This window comes from Cebidichthys violaceus, unplaced genomic scaffold (genome assembly GCF_023349555.1).
Source record: "Cebidichthys violaceus isolate CVI_PGR_0920_01 unplaced genomic scaffold, fCebVio1.0.p SCAF_15, whole genome shotgun sequence".
In the NCBI taxonomy this organism is placed as follows: domain Eukaryota; kingdom Metazoa; phylum Chordata; class Actinopteri; order Perciformes; family Stichaeidae; genus Cebidichthys; species Cebidichthys violaceus.
In genome coordinates, this window is record NW_027176318.1 from 3,076,395 (window position 1) to 3,091,553 (window position 15,159).

Genomic DNA, 15,159 nt, shown 5'->3' on the forward strand with positions numbered 1-15,159 from the left:
GTTCAGCCCGTCTGCCGGGCGTAGGTCATTCATGAAGTGGGAGCTTTAGGCTTGTAGTTTGTTATCTGTCTGAGACATCTCCAGACAGAAGCAGAGTCACTTGCTGAGAGCTGGTGTTGCAGTTTCTCAGAGTACAGTCGTTTTGCATCTCTTACCGCCTCACTAAACCTGTATTTTGACTCTTAATACATGTCCTTGTCCCCACTCCTAAATGCCTGATCGTGCAACCTTAGCTGTCTGAGTTTTGCTGTGAACCAGGGTTTGTCGTTGTTGTAACTCACCCTGGCGCTTGTTGGATGGCTTCTGTCTTCATAGAAGCTGATGTTTGACATCACAGCCTCTGTGTACTCATCCAGTAGTCCTGAAAACATCCCAGTCTGTACAGTCTAAGCACGCCTGAAGATCCTCCATAGCTTCACAGGTCCACTGCTTAAATTTCCTCACCACAGGTTTACAGAGCTTTAATTTCTGCTTGTATACAGGAATCAGATGGACCATGACGTGGTCAGAGAGTCCCAGTGCAACACGAGGGACGGCGTGATAGGCCCTGCTTATTGTGGTGTAGCAGTGATCTACAATGTTCTCTTCTCTGGTTGAGCATTTAATAAACTGTATTCAGGGAGTTCATGGCTGAGGTTTCCTTTGTTAAAGTCACCAAGGACAATAACTGAAGAGTCCGGGTTGGTCCGTATCTGGTGGCGCTGTGCCTCCTGCACGTTGGCCTGTGGTGGGATGTAAACACCGACCAGGATGAATGAAGTGAACTCAGGGGGGGAGTAAAAGGGTTTACAGTCAATGATGAAAGATTCCAGATCAGGAGAACAGAGCTGCAGAACCACTGTCACATCGTTACACCAGCCACTGTTGGAGCAGAAACAGATTCCTCCACCCTTCGATTTGCCGGAGAGCTCTGTGTCGCGATCCGCTCTGAACAGCTGGAAGCCTGCCGGCTGGAGCACAGATTCCGGTATCATTCCACAGAGCCAGGTCTCAGTAAAGCACAAAACGAGGATGAAGAAAAGTCCCTGTCTTTCTCCACCAGCAGCTGAAGTTCATCCAGTTTGTTGCACAGTGAGCGCATGTTGGAGAGAAATATCCCCGACAGTGGTGTGCCAAATCCACGTTTGCGGAGGCACGTTTGCCTCTCCTACGACGTTTCACTGCATGGGTGAAGTTGAGCGCACCTTTGTAATTTAACAATACAATGTTCATGTTGTTTTTGTAAAATATTTTTAGCTTAATTTCACTCCATAGACATTGTTTTTCTAAAATATATATATTTTTAGATTTACAATTGTTTTTTTTTGGCAAAAGCCTACAACCAAATCCATCCAACTCTGCCAGTCCTCCATTTTTTCAATGGGGAATCTGACACCAGACTTGACTTCCACCTCTGCCTTGAATCCCTGAATGTCCTCCTGAGGATGCTAAATGAAGACACAATGGCTTGGGTTAAACTATTAAGATGCTTGTCTTCATCTTCTCGTTGGCCTGTGGAACATAATTTTGGGTTGTCATTTTTTCTCCATGCCCAAGACCACCGTGTTTTGTTCCACCGGGAAGGTTATGAAGTCCCTCCTGGACCATCGTGGCCAAATCATTAGGCTCCAAGGACAGGGTGGCTGTGGGTGAAGGTTTTTGCCAGGTTGGCCAACAGTGCTTTCCAGAGGGTAATGGGAGCAATATATGCCTGTCATAAACAGATCAATGAGAACATGTGGGGTTTTGGTCTCCTGTTGCTGTAATAACCCAGTAATAACCAGTATGTTTTTTTATATACAGTATATTTAAAATGTGTTATTTACAATACAGAATTCAGAAACAGTTCAAAGTTCTCAGAAAGTTCAAATTTAAAAGTTTGTTTCAAAAATGTAAATTTAGAATTGCTGTGTAATTGTAGGCTACCAGCAATTCCTCAGTCATCATCATAATTTGTTCTGCATTGCTTAACTCATGAGGACCAATAATGTTCATTAAGTATGAGTCATTCAGCCTGAAAAGTATCCATTTTCTTCCACTCTGACCCCATTGTAGTCACAAATCATGAGTGGGATGTTTTTATAGCGAGCAGTAAACAGTGTCAGTGACAAAACACTCTTAATGTCGGTAGGTCATGTCGTAAATGTTTGAACTCTCTACCTTTAAAGTTGCATATCAGTCAGTTCTTCATATGTATTTGTTTTAACAGATCACAAGAATGCCCAACGTGTATCCCAATGAATACACCAATAAATATGAAAAGGAGCTGTCTTAATGGTGCATAACAAGAGGCAGACTTTTGTATATGCAAGGTCAATGAAGGTTGAATCAGAATAAAACAAATCTGGGCTAAATGTCGGTTCAGTTGAATGCTGTGAGCTGATGGATGTTTTTTTTGTGACAGTGAAATCAATGCTCTGCTTACGCTTCTATCTGCCACAGAAAACACTGGAGCTCCTGGAAAAGGACTTTACAATCCCTGAAAAGATACAACATCAGTATACATGCTATTGACAGAAAACACTTAAAATCATAGCTTGGTACATGGGAGTGAGAAATGATTAATGTCTTAATATCTGAAGCTTCTGCCTCCACCCCAAAACAATGGAGATGAATGGATTTTTTTGTTTTTATAGAGATTCCCTTGGAAGAACTCCTCACCAGTTAGCGTTTCTAGAGGCAATGTCCCAGTTATTCAGGATAATCTACAGACAGTCAATAGGTTTTTCTGGAACAACTTTCGACCATAGAAATTGGGGAACATGGCAGATTGCTGTTAAGTATTTCAGCTTCTCACTTGGATATTGGCCCAACCAACCAGTCGGAGAAAACCTGCAGCTTCCCTCCTAAATAAAAGCCTGGTCTTGCTCCCATGGCATCAAATAACAGTGGTTGGACAGTGGCCCTCTTTAGCTTCTGTATGCGACACACTGGGCTTTCAACTAACACAAATCTCCATCCCCGTCATTATTGGAGTAACTGACGACTGAGAAAGTCTGCTATGAGCGGGAGGAAGGGGAGGTGGATAGGTAAAGCAAACACAGGACTTTTACTAAGGGGACCAGCATTCGTGGACTGTGTAAAACCAAAAGTAGAGTGATTTTTAATGACAACATTACCTCATGTCACGCTACGTCACTGAATCACATTGCATCCGTAGTTTAGGTTACATTACAACGTACATATTTTCGGTGATGTTTTTTCTAACACTTAACAAGTGGTTTTGTTACCTGACTGCCACCATTTCACAACGTTAACCAAGTGTTACAACTTTAACCGCGTGCAAACCTTCTGCATCAAGATACTATGCCCCCAGTGTCATTAAAGTAGGGATGAGATATTGTTGCAACAAATACGGTCAAATATTTGTTGGAGCACATGACCAAGAAGTACCACTTGAAGTTATCAAACCCTGGAGCTCTGAAGAGGGGTCTGAGAATTTGAGTCTGGACCATATGCATACCAGGTTTATTTATTTGTTGCTTTGGTTTGTTTAAATGGGTGCATGTATGGTTTGGAAATATGAGTCAGTAGCCCTTTTTTGGTCAGGTAGAAGTTTTAGGACTCATGAACACCCTTGGATCATATGAACAAGTCAGACGTGATAACATGTCACAATGTCGGCAGGTACCAGCAGGTAGTAGAAGGTTAAGATTTGTTAAAACTGAGTGAATATGTAGTGGCAGGGAAGAAGTACAACGGTGTGTGTGTGTGTGTGTGTGTGTGTGTGTGTGTGTGTGTGTTTGGGGTAGGGGGAGCAGGGTGGGGGATGGTGGGTTTCTCAAAATTAAATGGCTCCCCACTTCCTTGTAGAAAGAAAAATCAATTGTGACATTCTCGAGACAGTGTACACCACATTTAATTAGCACAGAGACACGCAGGAGAAAGCCAAATTATCCAATAACTGAGGAGTAGACACGGGTTGGTGAGGCCAGGGCGAATGAGGGTGATGGGGGAGGCAAAGAGAGAGCAAATGGGAGATAATAGGGAGGCAACAGCAGCAAGGAGGTAAGCAGGAGGCGAGTGAGAGGTGAGGGGAAGTACGGGAGAAGAGAAGACGACGGGGTGAGAGAGGGAAAGTGGAGGCAATGAGGAAGAAAGGATGGGGAGAAGGGGAGGCAAATGAAAAAGACAGGGAGGGCAAGGGAAGGTGAAGTGGTGGGGATGAGTTCCGTGTGGGAGAACACGGCTGTTGGCCATTTATTTAGTAGTTTAGCCTAATTTCTCACAGCAGATGCCAGTAATACCTGACAGCGGCCCTGCAGCTAATTGTACCATTCACCATGATAGAGTATCAAGCTTATGCTCTCACTGAAAAAAAGCCCCCACAACACCAATCTTATTAGGTGAAAGTTAACTCTATTTTCAAGCCTGAAAGGATGTGTTTGAAAAGGAGTTCGTCTTTCACTATCCAATAAAGTCATTTATTACAGATTTGTAAAAAAAAAAAAAAGTGTTAGAACTGGGAGTTTGTTCTCCTGTGTAAGAAATGTACCCTCGTTCTCCCTTTTTCTTTACCTGTTCTGATTTTTCGTGCCTTTCTGTCTATTATATATTTGTATACCTTAACTCATAATCATGCAAAAAGAGCAGCGGACACATAGGTTAACATACAATATAACATCCGACATCATGATAAACCGCTTAAGTCAAGCAAGTTTCATTCTGCAAATTTATTTTTATAATATATGGAAATAAATGCAGGCAGGAAAGCACATATAATAATTAAAAACACTGGGCAGTGCAACATAAATTGGTTTTTAAAACTGGGCTTAAACATGCCCGCATGGTCCTTAAAATACAATGACCTGGAACTGAATTGGTGCTTCATATCCTCATCTCCATCTATTTACTTGTTTTAGCCTGTCACAATGGGCATTAACATCTTCTGTCATGTCAGAGTCTGGCATTCCCCCACTGTCCACCACTTACTCTCGCGTCATTTAGCATTCGTACGCTTCACATCCACCCACGGCGTTACCGGCAGAGCAACTGACGTAGTATCAAGTGTGATAGTCCACACAGGATGGGAGTGAGGTTTTTAACAAAACTCATTTTCACCTGTAAAAACCTAACAAACAAAAACAATCTTTACTGTTGCATAATTTAAACTGACTGGTGAAAAAAAATGTTGAATCTGATGAGAATGTTTTCTAGTCAGCTCTCACACTTTTTGATTTCCCTGTCCCTATTCATTATTAGCACTTCACTCATATACCAGCAAGTGTGTGTGTATATGTCTATGTGCATGTAATGTATGTTGCGCACGTGTGTGACATTCAAAGTCTACATCATGCTCGTAAAACAGAGTGTATTTAGACAATGGGTTAGGGTTAGGGCCTTTTTGAGAGAGGGAACGTCATTTTCAAATTCTCTTTCTTTGCTCACATCAATAACAGTGTTCACAAAAAACAATATAACCTAATTGTCCACAAAAATAATGAACAAGACAGAAAAAAATGGAATGAAAACTGTAATAACTGTAATCAACTTTTAATCTGGCCATTACCGTCCTAATGGAAATACTTCATGCATCAAATCCGTTCTACGCCGTCTTCTAAAATATATAGCCATTTTTCTACTCCAAGATAAAATGAAACAGCTGACATTTTACTCTCCATTTTTTACTCTACTAATAACCCCAAAATAAACATGCTTAGAAAACACCTCTCGGAACATCCTGAAAGTATTTTCTAACAGATGAACCAGGAAACAAAGTCTACAGTCCAGAAAAAAATGAAAACACTTTCTCTCTGAGTGCAGAGAGGACAATATTCATTTAACAACCACAATCCCATGTAAAGCTCTCCACTGCAAGCAGTCAACCTTTTAGTTAGCAGTGGTTTGTACAGTGCTCTCCACTCAGGCTTCACCTAGACGAGCTACTTTACTTTCACTATCATTTTGTAAGTTGTTTTTCCTAACAAGACAATATTTTATATATTTTCAAATGACTCACTGAGACACCAGGCACAGAAAGGAAAGGGTCATCATATTTAGGGTGAACAAGTGTAAGTGTAACATCACAAAGTTGTGGGTCAAATGGTTCTTTATGTCTTTAAAGCATGCTTGGAGTTAGCGGTTGGTTTTGTCTGGCCTAACAATGAAAGTTTGTGGAGTTTTTTTCTGATTATGTTGCCTAAATGAAGTATATATTAGGTGAATAGACTTGATCAAAGCACAGAACCTTGTGGAACTTTGTGACTAATGTTGGTGTGAATGGAAGATGCATTGTATACATATACAAACTGGGATCAATTTAAAAAATAGGACTTAAATCATGCAGCTTAGTGTCTATTAAATGTTCCAGTCACAGGATGTGATGTTTAATGGCATTGAATGCAGCACTAAGATCTAAGAAAACAAGAACAGAGACAAGTCCTGTGTCTGATACCATTAGAAGGTCATTAGTTAGGTTAGAAATAGCTCTATAATTAGTGAAAATGTTTGAATCAAGAGTGGATTTTTTAAGAAGAGGTTTAGCTACAGCCATTTAGAAGGACTGTGGTACAAAGCCAGGTAGCTTCTTGTTCCTGGAGGAAAGAGGTTCCTAGCTTAGCGAGACAGAGAGAGCCCATGTCATCTACTTCCAAGTGCATCATAGACAACTATACTTGAGAGGGAAAGGGGAACAAGAAGAGCTCAACTGCTGAGAACCTTCTGACAGCATTGTGTTCAAAACACACCAAGATATCACAAAGACAACAGGATTGATATGGAGGAGAAAATACAGGGAAGTACACATAAGACAGGCACAAACAAAATCGTTCTCTTACAATTCACGGGACGTCTCCTCTGGCTCTGATTGATCCACATGTTGAGCTGAACAAATCCCAAGAGAAAAGCCTTTCTTTATCCAGCCCAGCTAACCGGGCTTCCGCAGCAACCCACAAACGTTTGCGAAATGCTAGCCGGGCACTTTCCTGCCTCAGATCTTTGCTTGAGCTTTGGTGCTCATCAACCACAAAGTCAGGCTATTGTTTATGTTTAAGTTCCTGTTCCTGAATGTATTTCATTTATTTATATTATTGTTAGAACTTAAAATATAGAATGATGTGAAACTGCAAAGCCCATTTCACTTTTCTCGTTTCAGTATCAAGACAGCAGTTGAAATGCAGTAGAAGCCAGATGTTCTTCCTTGGGTCTTATGTAGCAGCTAAGAAACACTTTGATATGTGTATCAGTCCACCACTGTTTGTCAATGAACTTTATGTTATATGTCTGTAATATGTAAGTAATATGTATACCAAATGTAATACTTAATTGTGTGTGTCTGTGTATACTTGTTTTTATGTTCTTGATTTACTAACCATATATATATGTTGAACCTGTTGCTTCTTATTTCATTATGGAATGTTTGACATTTTAGGAGGAAGTGCATTTCTGTCTCAGTCTCACCTGTCGAACAGTCACCACATGTTTTCTTTCGGGTGCCATGATTTTGTATGTATTCCTTTTTAGATTGCCTATTTGTGGTCACTGAGCATTAACTTGGTTAGGATCTGTGTCTGCTTTCTATCGCATTCAGTCTCTCTCTCTAGGTCCCCCCCTCTCTTTTTATCTGTCATACACACACACACACACACACACACACACACACACACACACACACACACACACACTCACACACTCACACACTCACACACACACACACACACACACACACACGCATATGTTACAATCTCTGTCAAAGCTGCTACACCAGTTGAACAGATCTCTCAGCAGCACAACACAACCCTGGAACTTGACACACCCATCCTTCCCTTTCTCTGTCTCTTTCTCTCTGTCTCATTCTCTCTGTCTCTTTCTCAGGTCATCATGAGCTGAATAGACATCTGAACTACCGGACTGCACAGGAGAGAGACAGAAGAAAAGGAGAAAACTTCCCCAAGGTGTTGAGAAGAAGAGCATTTGAACAGGTACTAATGTCAGTAACAACGGCACCCTTTGATGAGCTTTCCTGTAATGACTTTTAACAAGTTCTCTGCCTGTGTCGTGTCAGCCAAACCTGCTCGTGTTGTGTAGTCACAGCACTGTGTAAAAACCTGCAGCAAGAACTGGAGGTTTGAATTCAAAATTACAACAGACCTGTTCTTTAACAATGGGGGGGGGGGGGATGTCATCAGTGTAATTTCTGAAATCATGTTTCATTTTGTTTGTGTAAATGTAGCATTTGCATTTTCAGGGCTCAAGAAATCTATACTGGAATACTTCCTGAACATCTCAACAGTCACAAAAGCAAAAAAACAAAGGCCAGTGCCAACAATGAGTGAGATCATCAGATTTTGATTGAGTCATCAGTTTTCTTTACAACTTGTGGCAGCTAACCACACACTGACAGAGAAGCTGTGTTTGCAGATTGACTCACAATCAACACATTCAGCGTCTCAGCAGGCTGAAAGTTGGACTGAATTGTTTTTATGTTATATTACGCTTAAATTGACCTGACATTAGCGTTATTGTAAATTACAAGGAGTGGAAGATGCAAGTAACAAAATAAAAGAACCATAATGTGTAGCCAAGTATACAGTATTTGCTCAAACATGTGAATCCATTGCCCACATACTTTAATGTACTGCTGGCTGAGGGCTGTGTTTCATAGTTTCATGATAAATTATATCTTAGTCAACTGTGTTCTTCCAAGTAGGACACACCAGTGAATGAAGATGAATCTGTCTTTATTCCCCCTGTGCGGCAGATTGGGTGACAGTGCAGTCTCTTAGATTGTAACTGAAACAACCAGACATGTGTATCCAGCTGTTTCACAACAATTCACAACTTCATTCATGAGACTCTTCTCAAGGTCCTCAATGACCTTTGTGTCATTTCAGGGGTTGAATCACTGAAACCTCAATAACAATATCTCCAACAGCCATGTGGACTCCTCAGCAAGTCCGCTGCCTTTAACTGATTACTTCTACGTATTCTGACGCAAACTGCTGTCAGATTTGGATCCAAAAAAATCCTAAATCCACTTCAATATGTGTATTTTTTTAAATATATGATGGCTAAATACCCACAAATAAAACAAACTGCTTGGGGACTTAGCAATGTAGTACTGAGCAACACATACGCACAAAACGTAAATAAAAGAGGTCCTAACACTAGATTTTGACCCTCAAGATCAGATCATCTTTGGAATAATCTCCAGTAATCAGGGCAGTTGCTGGCCAAAATCAAAAGAGCAGAGGCACTGATATCCTGCCTCTCTTTAGTTCCAACCATGGGGCAAGCTCCAAAAATGCTGGATCCTACATTTCCTATCAGGCAACAAATAACTTTTTCCATTTGACCCCTCCTGCCTGGTTAACACCCATGTCTTCAAACTGCTTGGAACCATCTGTTGTCTCCAAGCGTAGACTGAAAGAATGTTCACACGCCAAAGCACTTTCCATGACAAGTAGACTGACCTTTAATGTTAGTTTAGAGTGCCCCAAATTAGATGTTGTGCTCACTGACAATGTTTCATAACTGTATTTGGATAATCTCAAGAATCAACCAATGATTTGATTCCCTCTGTGTGTTTGTCTGCTGCTTCTCAGAATGGGCTCTGGACAGAGCAGTGACAAACTCTACTGCAACCGCTACCTGGACGGACAGGGTCCTCCACCACTGGTACAACAAGGTACATGCAAACCGATTCTGTGTGTCTGTCATGCTTTTCCATGCTTATATTCTACTCACTTCTGGATCATTTGACTAAATCTGGCCTGCTGTCTGTGCAGCTAATGAAGGATTGAATGGGATGGACAGAGGACCGAGTGGCTACCAGCCACAGGGCCAAATGACCTGGGTGATCCTCCACAGAGACCTACCAGGATTCCCTGATGACAACACCCTGCAGATGAACTACATATTCCCAGATGGAATACAGACAGTAAGCTTGTAAATCTATTTAAATCTAAATCTACTGTCTATCTAATTATTGGCTGGCTAACAGTTTGTGTGCATATGCAGAATCCCTGGAAGTCTGTGGAAATCACAGTTAAGATGAGGCTAGGATAATTTTTCAAGAATTTCCTTCGGGATTAATAAAGTTCTATCTTATCTTATCTTATCTATTTCATAGTATTAATCTTAGCATGGGAAAACAAGTTGTTATGCATATGAACCATGTGCATAACAACTTTTTTACATGACAGAAGACAATGACAAAATAGAGTTGCTGCGCATAGTTTTTAATTCTAAAAAGGAAGTGACAATAATGTGCCTCTAAAGCCTTTCTCTTGTTGTGTATGGAGCTATAATCAATAACAAGTATGCAAAGTGTACAATTTTAATTCTTTACAATCAACAGTAGGTTCAGTAACCAGCTTGATTTATGATACATCATAAACCTAAGTGCATCACATGCCTTAGACTATACGACAACATAATGCAAAGTAACAAGAACAGGACAAAACAAAATCACAAACAACAGGAGCTCAGACTAGAGCGCAGGTTTCTACGGGCAGCATTCTTTCCACAAAAGAAGTTGACGATCTGGTTGGTCTGGTTGGCAGAGCTATGGGAGGATGGGAACTGCTAAACACTGAAGCAGCACAGAGTCCATGCTGCAGGAGGATATTTGTTTGCATTTATGCATGTATTCATTTCATTAAAAAAACAAGATTACCCATCTATGTGCATTATTGCGACTACTGCTGCTGTAATTGCTTCAGATTCCTCTAGAAGCTAACCCTGCTACAAGACTATTCCTCTACTGTTGATAGTAATGTAAGAATGCTTTCTCTAGCATTCTCCTTATCACTGACTCTTTTTAATGCTAGATATCTGGGAACGTAGTAGAACAGTTTTGCGCATTCCCTTAGTTGTACTTTTTACAGGATCAGCTGTGAAAACATTTCTGTGGTGGTGAGGAAGCGCTGACGTGCACATTTTATTACATGAAAGAGTCGGCTGCTGAAATTTTGTCTGCAAAACCATCCTGACCAGTCTCATAAGTTTATAGCAACCAATTGTCTGGTTAAGTACAGTGTGGTTAAGCTTTAAGCATCAAAAACACATGGGTTAGTGAAGGATTGTGTGAAACAAAGCGTTAGACCAGGAGTCGCTAATAGGTGGACCGTGGTCCGGATCCAGACCCAGATGCCGTTGTATCCGGACCCTGGACCTGAAACTGATAGATAAATGAGAATTATTACATTTTGACTGAGCGCTTCTATTTCAACCGGCGCAGATTTTCCAGCGTCCTCGTTCAGCGTTCCAGGAAACAGACCGACCAATTACATGCGTTGTAAATCACATCACGTGATGCAGCTCAGCCAATCAAATATGGGTATTCTGACAAGTTTCCAGACTCGAGTGAGATTTCCACACACGGGGAGAGACGAGGAAAGAGAATGAAGAGTAGGAGAATTACAAGAGTTAGAGAAGTTATTTCACATGACCTTCTCCAAAAAGAGAAAAGTGGTCAGAGAGACCAGAAAGACCAGAGTCTTTAACCAAGAATGCACAGACTCTAATTCGTCAGTTTAAAACTCTCATGTGTTCTGAGACTGTGGTGATATTTAAAAGCGGTAATGTGAAGCGCCGCTACGAGACAAAGCACAACTCTTTTTAGCAAACAAACCCACTCACATCTGAAATGAAGTCACAGATAATAAACAATCTAAGAGCTCAATATGATCAGAATCCTAACACGTCAGTTCACTGTCCAACAATGATGTTAACAGAGAGGAATAGAGCTGAAACAAGTGGTTTAATAACCACAGATAAAGTCCCTGAACACAGATTTCTCTTTCTCGCCATTGTTTTCTTGATTGATATCACTTCACACCTGAATGAACTGAATTTAAAACTGCAGGACAATTCAGTGAAATACATTTTTCTAAAATGAAGTACTTTATTTTAAGACTCACATTTTTCAAAAGCTTTCTGTTACGTATTTTATTTTTCAATCCAGCCCTTGTTTTACTTGAAATGAGAGAAGATTTACTTATTATTAGATTATGTATTATTTATAGTTCATCCAGTTCAATTTGAAAGATGCCAATAAATATTGTTGAGATATTATTTAATTGAACTTTCTTTATTTCATTTGACAGTCAGTTGTTGACTACATACAGACGTTAATACAACTGTTGGCTAATTCCATATATATGGGACTAAATCATAGCGCAAGTTAAACATTATTGTGATGTTCTGGACCTTTGCGTGAGGAAATTCTCTCTAGATGGACCTTGCTGAACTTTTATTGAATACCCCTGCGTTAGACTGTTAACTGTGCATCGCTTCCTGCAGGAAAAACACCCTCACCCGGGCCAGCCTTACAACGGACTGCGGCTCTGTGCTTACCTGCCTGACAACCGCGACGGAAGGAGGCTTCTAAAGCTTCTGGACAAGGCTTTCAACGAGCAGCTCCTGTTTACAATTACCACCAATAAAGATGGAGAGGACACGATCATTACAACTTCCATCCCCCTCAAAACACAACCAGATGGAGGGAAAGGAGTGTGAGTATATACTACTACCATAGAAATAAAATAGGAGTAGAATGGACATTGAACTCTTTTTTGTGGTCATTTACAAAAAAATTGCAAAAACAAAGTTGTCGCTCATCTGGCGATAGCAATGTGCTTTCCTACACTTTTACAGAGTGTGTGGATGAAGCATTAAGTGACCCAGTAACTCCTGCTTTCTACACTTCACCACAGTAAGTCTGAGACTTAATGTAAGTCAGTTTAGTTTACATGGAAGTTAGCCCGCTACAACGGTCACACTGGCAACAGTGCACATATAAATGTCGCATTGACCATCCTGCTACATTGATTTGAATGGGAATGTCCCCCCTACTCCTATTTTATTTCTATGATTACAACCACAATCTTCCCCTGTTGGCCAATGGGAACCACCCAAAATTGTGTGATTCAAATTTGATATAAACTCTACAAACTGATATAAGAAGACTTTGGAGCAGTTTTGAGTTACATTACTTTTCAATGTAACTTGTTACATTACAACTTTACTGCTATTACAAAGGAACTAGTTGTGTTTCCTTCTGAGAAAAGTATCTAGAGTACTAGTGTGTAACCAAAAATGAAAACCCCTTTGCGATTATTTGTGCGAATTGCTTATATTGTCCAGAGGGCGCGCACTGTACGTGTCAGTGGCGGCTAATTTAGAAGGAAAAGAGGAAAACCCACAGCACCATGCTCTTCAACTTAGTTATTTATTTTATTTTGCACTTGTAGCTTCCATTTATGGGCTGTAATGTGTTACGTTACTCAATACAAGAAAAAAAAAAAGTATGTTACTTTGTAATCAACACTGGTTTGGTTTCCCTTTCTAAATGAGATGGTCTGCAAAGAGTGTTACCGTAAAAGAATAGTGTATCGGATTTATTGGTAGAAATGTAATATAATATTCACAATAGACAGATAGATATAGAAAGATGTACTTTATTAATCCCAAATTGGAAAATGATTGTGTTACAGCAACATCTTATCCACAGCAACAGTAAATACACGGTAAATATACATATCAACACCTGTTTGTTCAGTGTCCTCTCAGGGTCTAGTTTGCATCTAAACACGGAGTTAGCCTTCTTCTTGTTTATTAAGTCTGTTGGTGTCACTGGCTCCAATGGTCCTCCCCCAGCAGATTACGGCAAAGTGCGCTGGCCACAGTAGTAGTAGGATAATATTAACCTAATAAAATTATATTTAATTAGGCCTCTATTGCTGATAATTTCCCCAATAATGTTTGGCCAAAATGTGCGGGATGGAGGTATGAATATATTTTTCTGCTTCCAAAGGGCGGCATCACAGAAAAATTCTGAGAACCATTATACTTAGTGTAATAAAGTAATTGTCTCTGTGTCATTTGTGTTCTTTCAGTGACGGCTACCCAGATTCTGACTACCTGAAGACTGTTAGAAGGCTGCTGAGGGATAAAGGCATTGAATAACATGTAACACACACTGCTGGATGGAGAGAAAAAGGCAGAGACTTCAAACAACAGTTTATCTCTGAATGGCCAGAGAACCTGTGCTATAAATTATAATTTAAAAAAACGTCTTTTTTTAAATATATAATCAATGGTTGTTGCTGTCAATATGTAATCTTGAGTGTAATCTGTGTATTATTACATTAGTACAGTTCTTATTCTTGAAATATATTTATTATAATATGTACTACAACTTTTGGTGGTGTCTTATGTCCTTGTATGAATCAATATATTGTGTCATTACAAAAATGACTTCTTCAACTCCGAATATGGAGTCACATTGTTGTATTTATAGGACTATAAATAGATGATGTCCCTGTATGAGTGAGTTAAAAATGTAATTTATTTTTTAGCAGCACAGGGAACATTCTTAGCTCCAGTTCATTAAATATGACAAATGCTAAGTTTCAGATCATGGATTGGGTGAAAGTCTCATGTTCGATTAAATGATTACTTAAGTAATACTAAAGATATTTTATCCCTTTTAAACCAGAGCTATGTTGTATTTTTTCATATTTTTTTGTAATAGATCAAAATCAGAAAATGATAACAAAGGTATGAAAATGAAGGTATGATTTGAAGTCACATTGTCGGTTGCTGTTTGCAAACACAGCATTCCAAATTTGCCCCTCCTCTCCGGCTCAACGAGCAAAAGGGAGGGAGGGAGAGAAAGAACGTACAGCAGTAGATGAGCGAGGTAGAGAGTGAAAGAAAAGAGGCTCTGGCATTAGTGAGGACCAAGCCGTGAATCAAAAGAACCAAAGGTCATTTTCAAATAGCGGTTATATTCTAAAGCACATATAAACAAATCCACACCTCATCACAAACCTCCAGGAATGTGCCGAAATTGAATGAATGCAGCCCAAGGCACGGCCAAGTGGCATGACAAAGTGCCAGTGTGTGACTCTGAATTTAATTTATTTAATGATAGACTTCTTCCTTTGACTGTGGCTCAGTGGTAGAGCAGGGTCGTCCTTCAATCAGAGGATCGGCAGTTCGATTCCTGGCTCCACTAGTCCATGCCGATGTGTCCTTGGGCAAGACACTTAACCCCAAATTGCTCCCGCAGGCTGTTTTTACAGTGTATGAATGAATATAGGTGGCACCTTACATGGTAGCCACTGCATCAGTGTATGAATGGGTGTGAATGGGTGAATGACAGAATGACATGTGTTATGGTGCATTGAGTGGTCGGAAGAATAGAAAAGCGCTATACAAGTACAGTCCATTTAC

General features: G+C 40.2%; 1 protein-coding gene across 1 annotated transcript; it reads left to right on the forward strand.

Annotated features, from left to right (window-relative positions):
• Positions 1–7,716: 7,716 nt before the first annotated feature.
• dtx3la (deltex E3 ubiquitin ligase 3L a) lies at positions 7,717–14,350 on the forward strand. The gene is made up of 5 exons (XM_068709461.1): positions 7,717–7,898; positions 9,522–9,604; positions 9,705–9,856; positions 12,223–12,434; positions 13,818–14,350. Exons 2-5 carry the CDS (start codon positions 9,523–9,525, stop codon positions 13,885–13,887), a joined length of 516 nt encoding a protein of 171 aa, XP_068565562.1. The 5' UTR covers positions 7,717–7,898; position 9,522; the 3' UTR covers positions 13,888–14,350.
• The last annotated feature ends 809 nt before the right edge of the window (positions 14,351–15,159 follow it).

What these genes read in the sequence shown, in the direction of transcription:
- dtx3la (XM_068709461.1), top strand. Translation starts at nt 9,523, where the DNA reads ATGGGCTCTGGACAGAGCAGTGACAAACTCTACTGCAACCGCTACCTG. An exon ending in TCCACCACTGGTACAACAAG is followed by an intron (nt 9,605 to 9,704) that starts GTACATGCAAAC and finishes CTGTCTGTGCAG; the next exon opens with CTAATGAAGGATTGAATGGG. An exon ending in CCAGATGGAGGGAAAGGAGT is followed by an intron (nt 12,435 to 13,817) that starts GTGAGTATATAC and finishes GTGTTCTTTCAG; the next exon opens with TGACGGCTACCCAGATTCTG.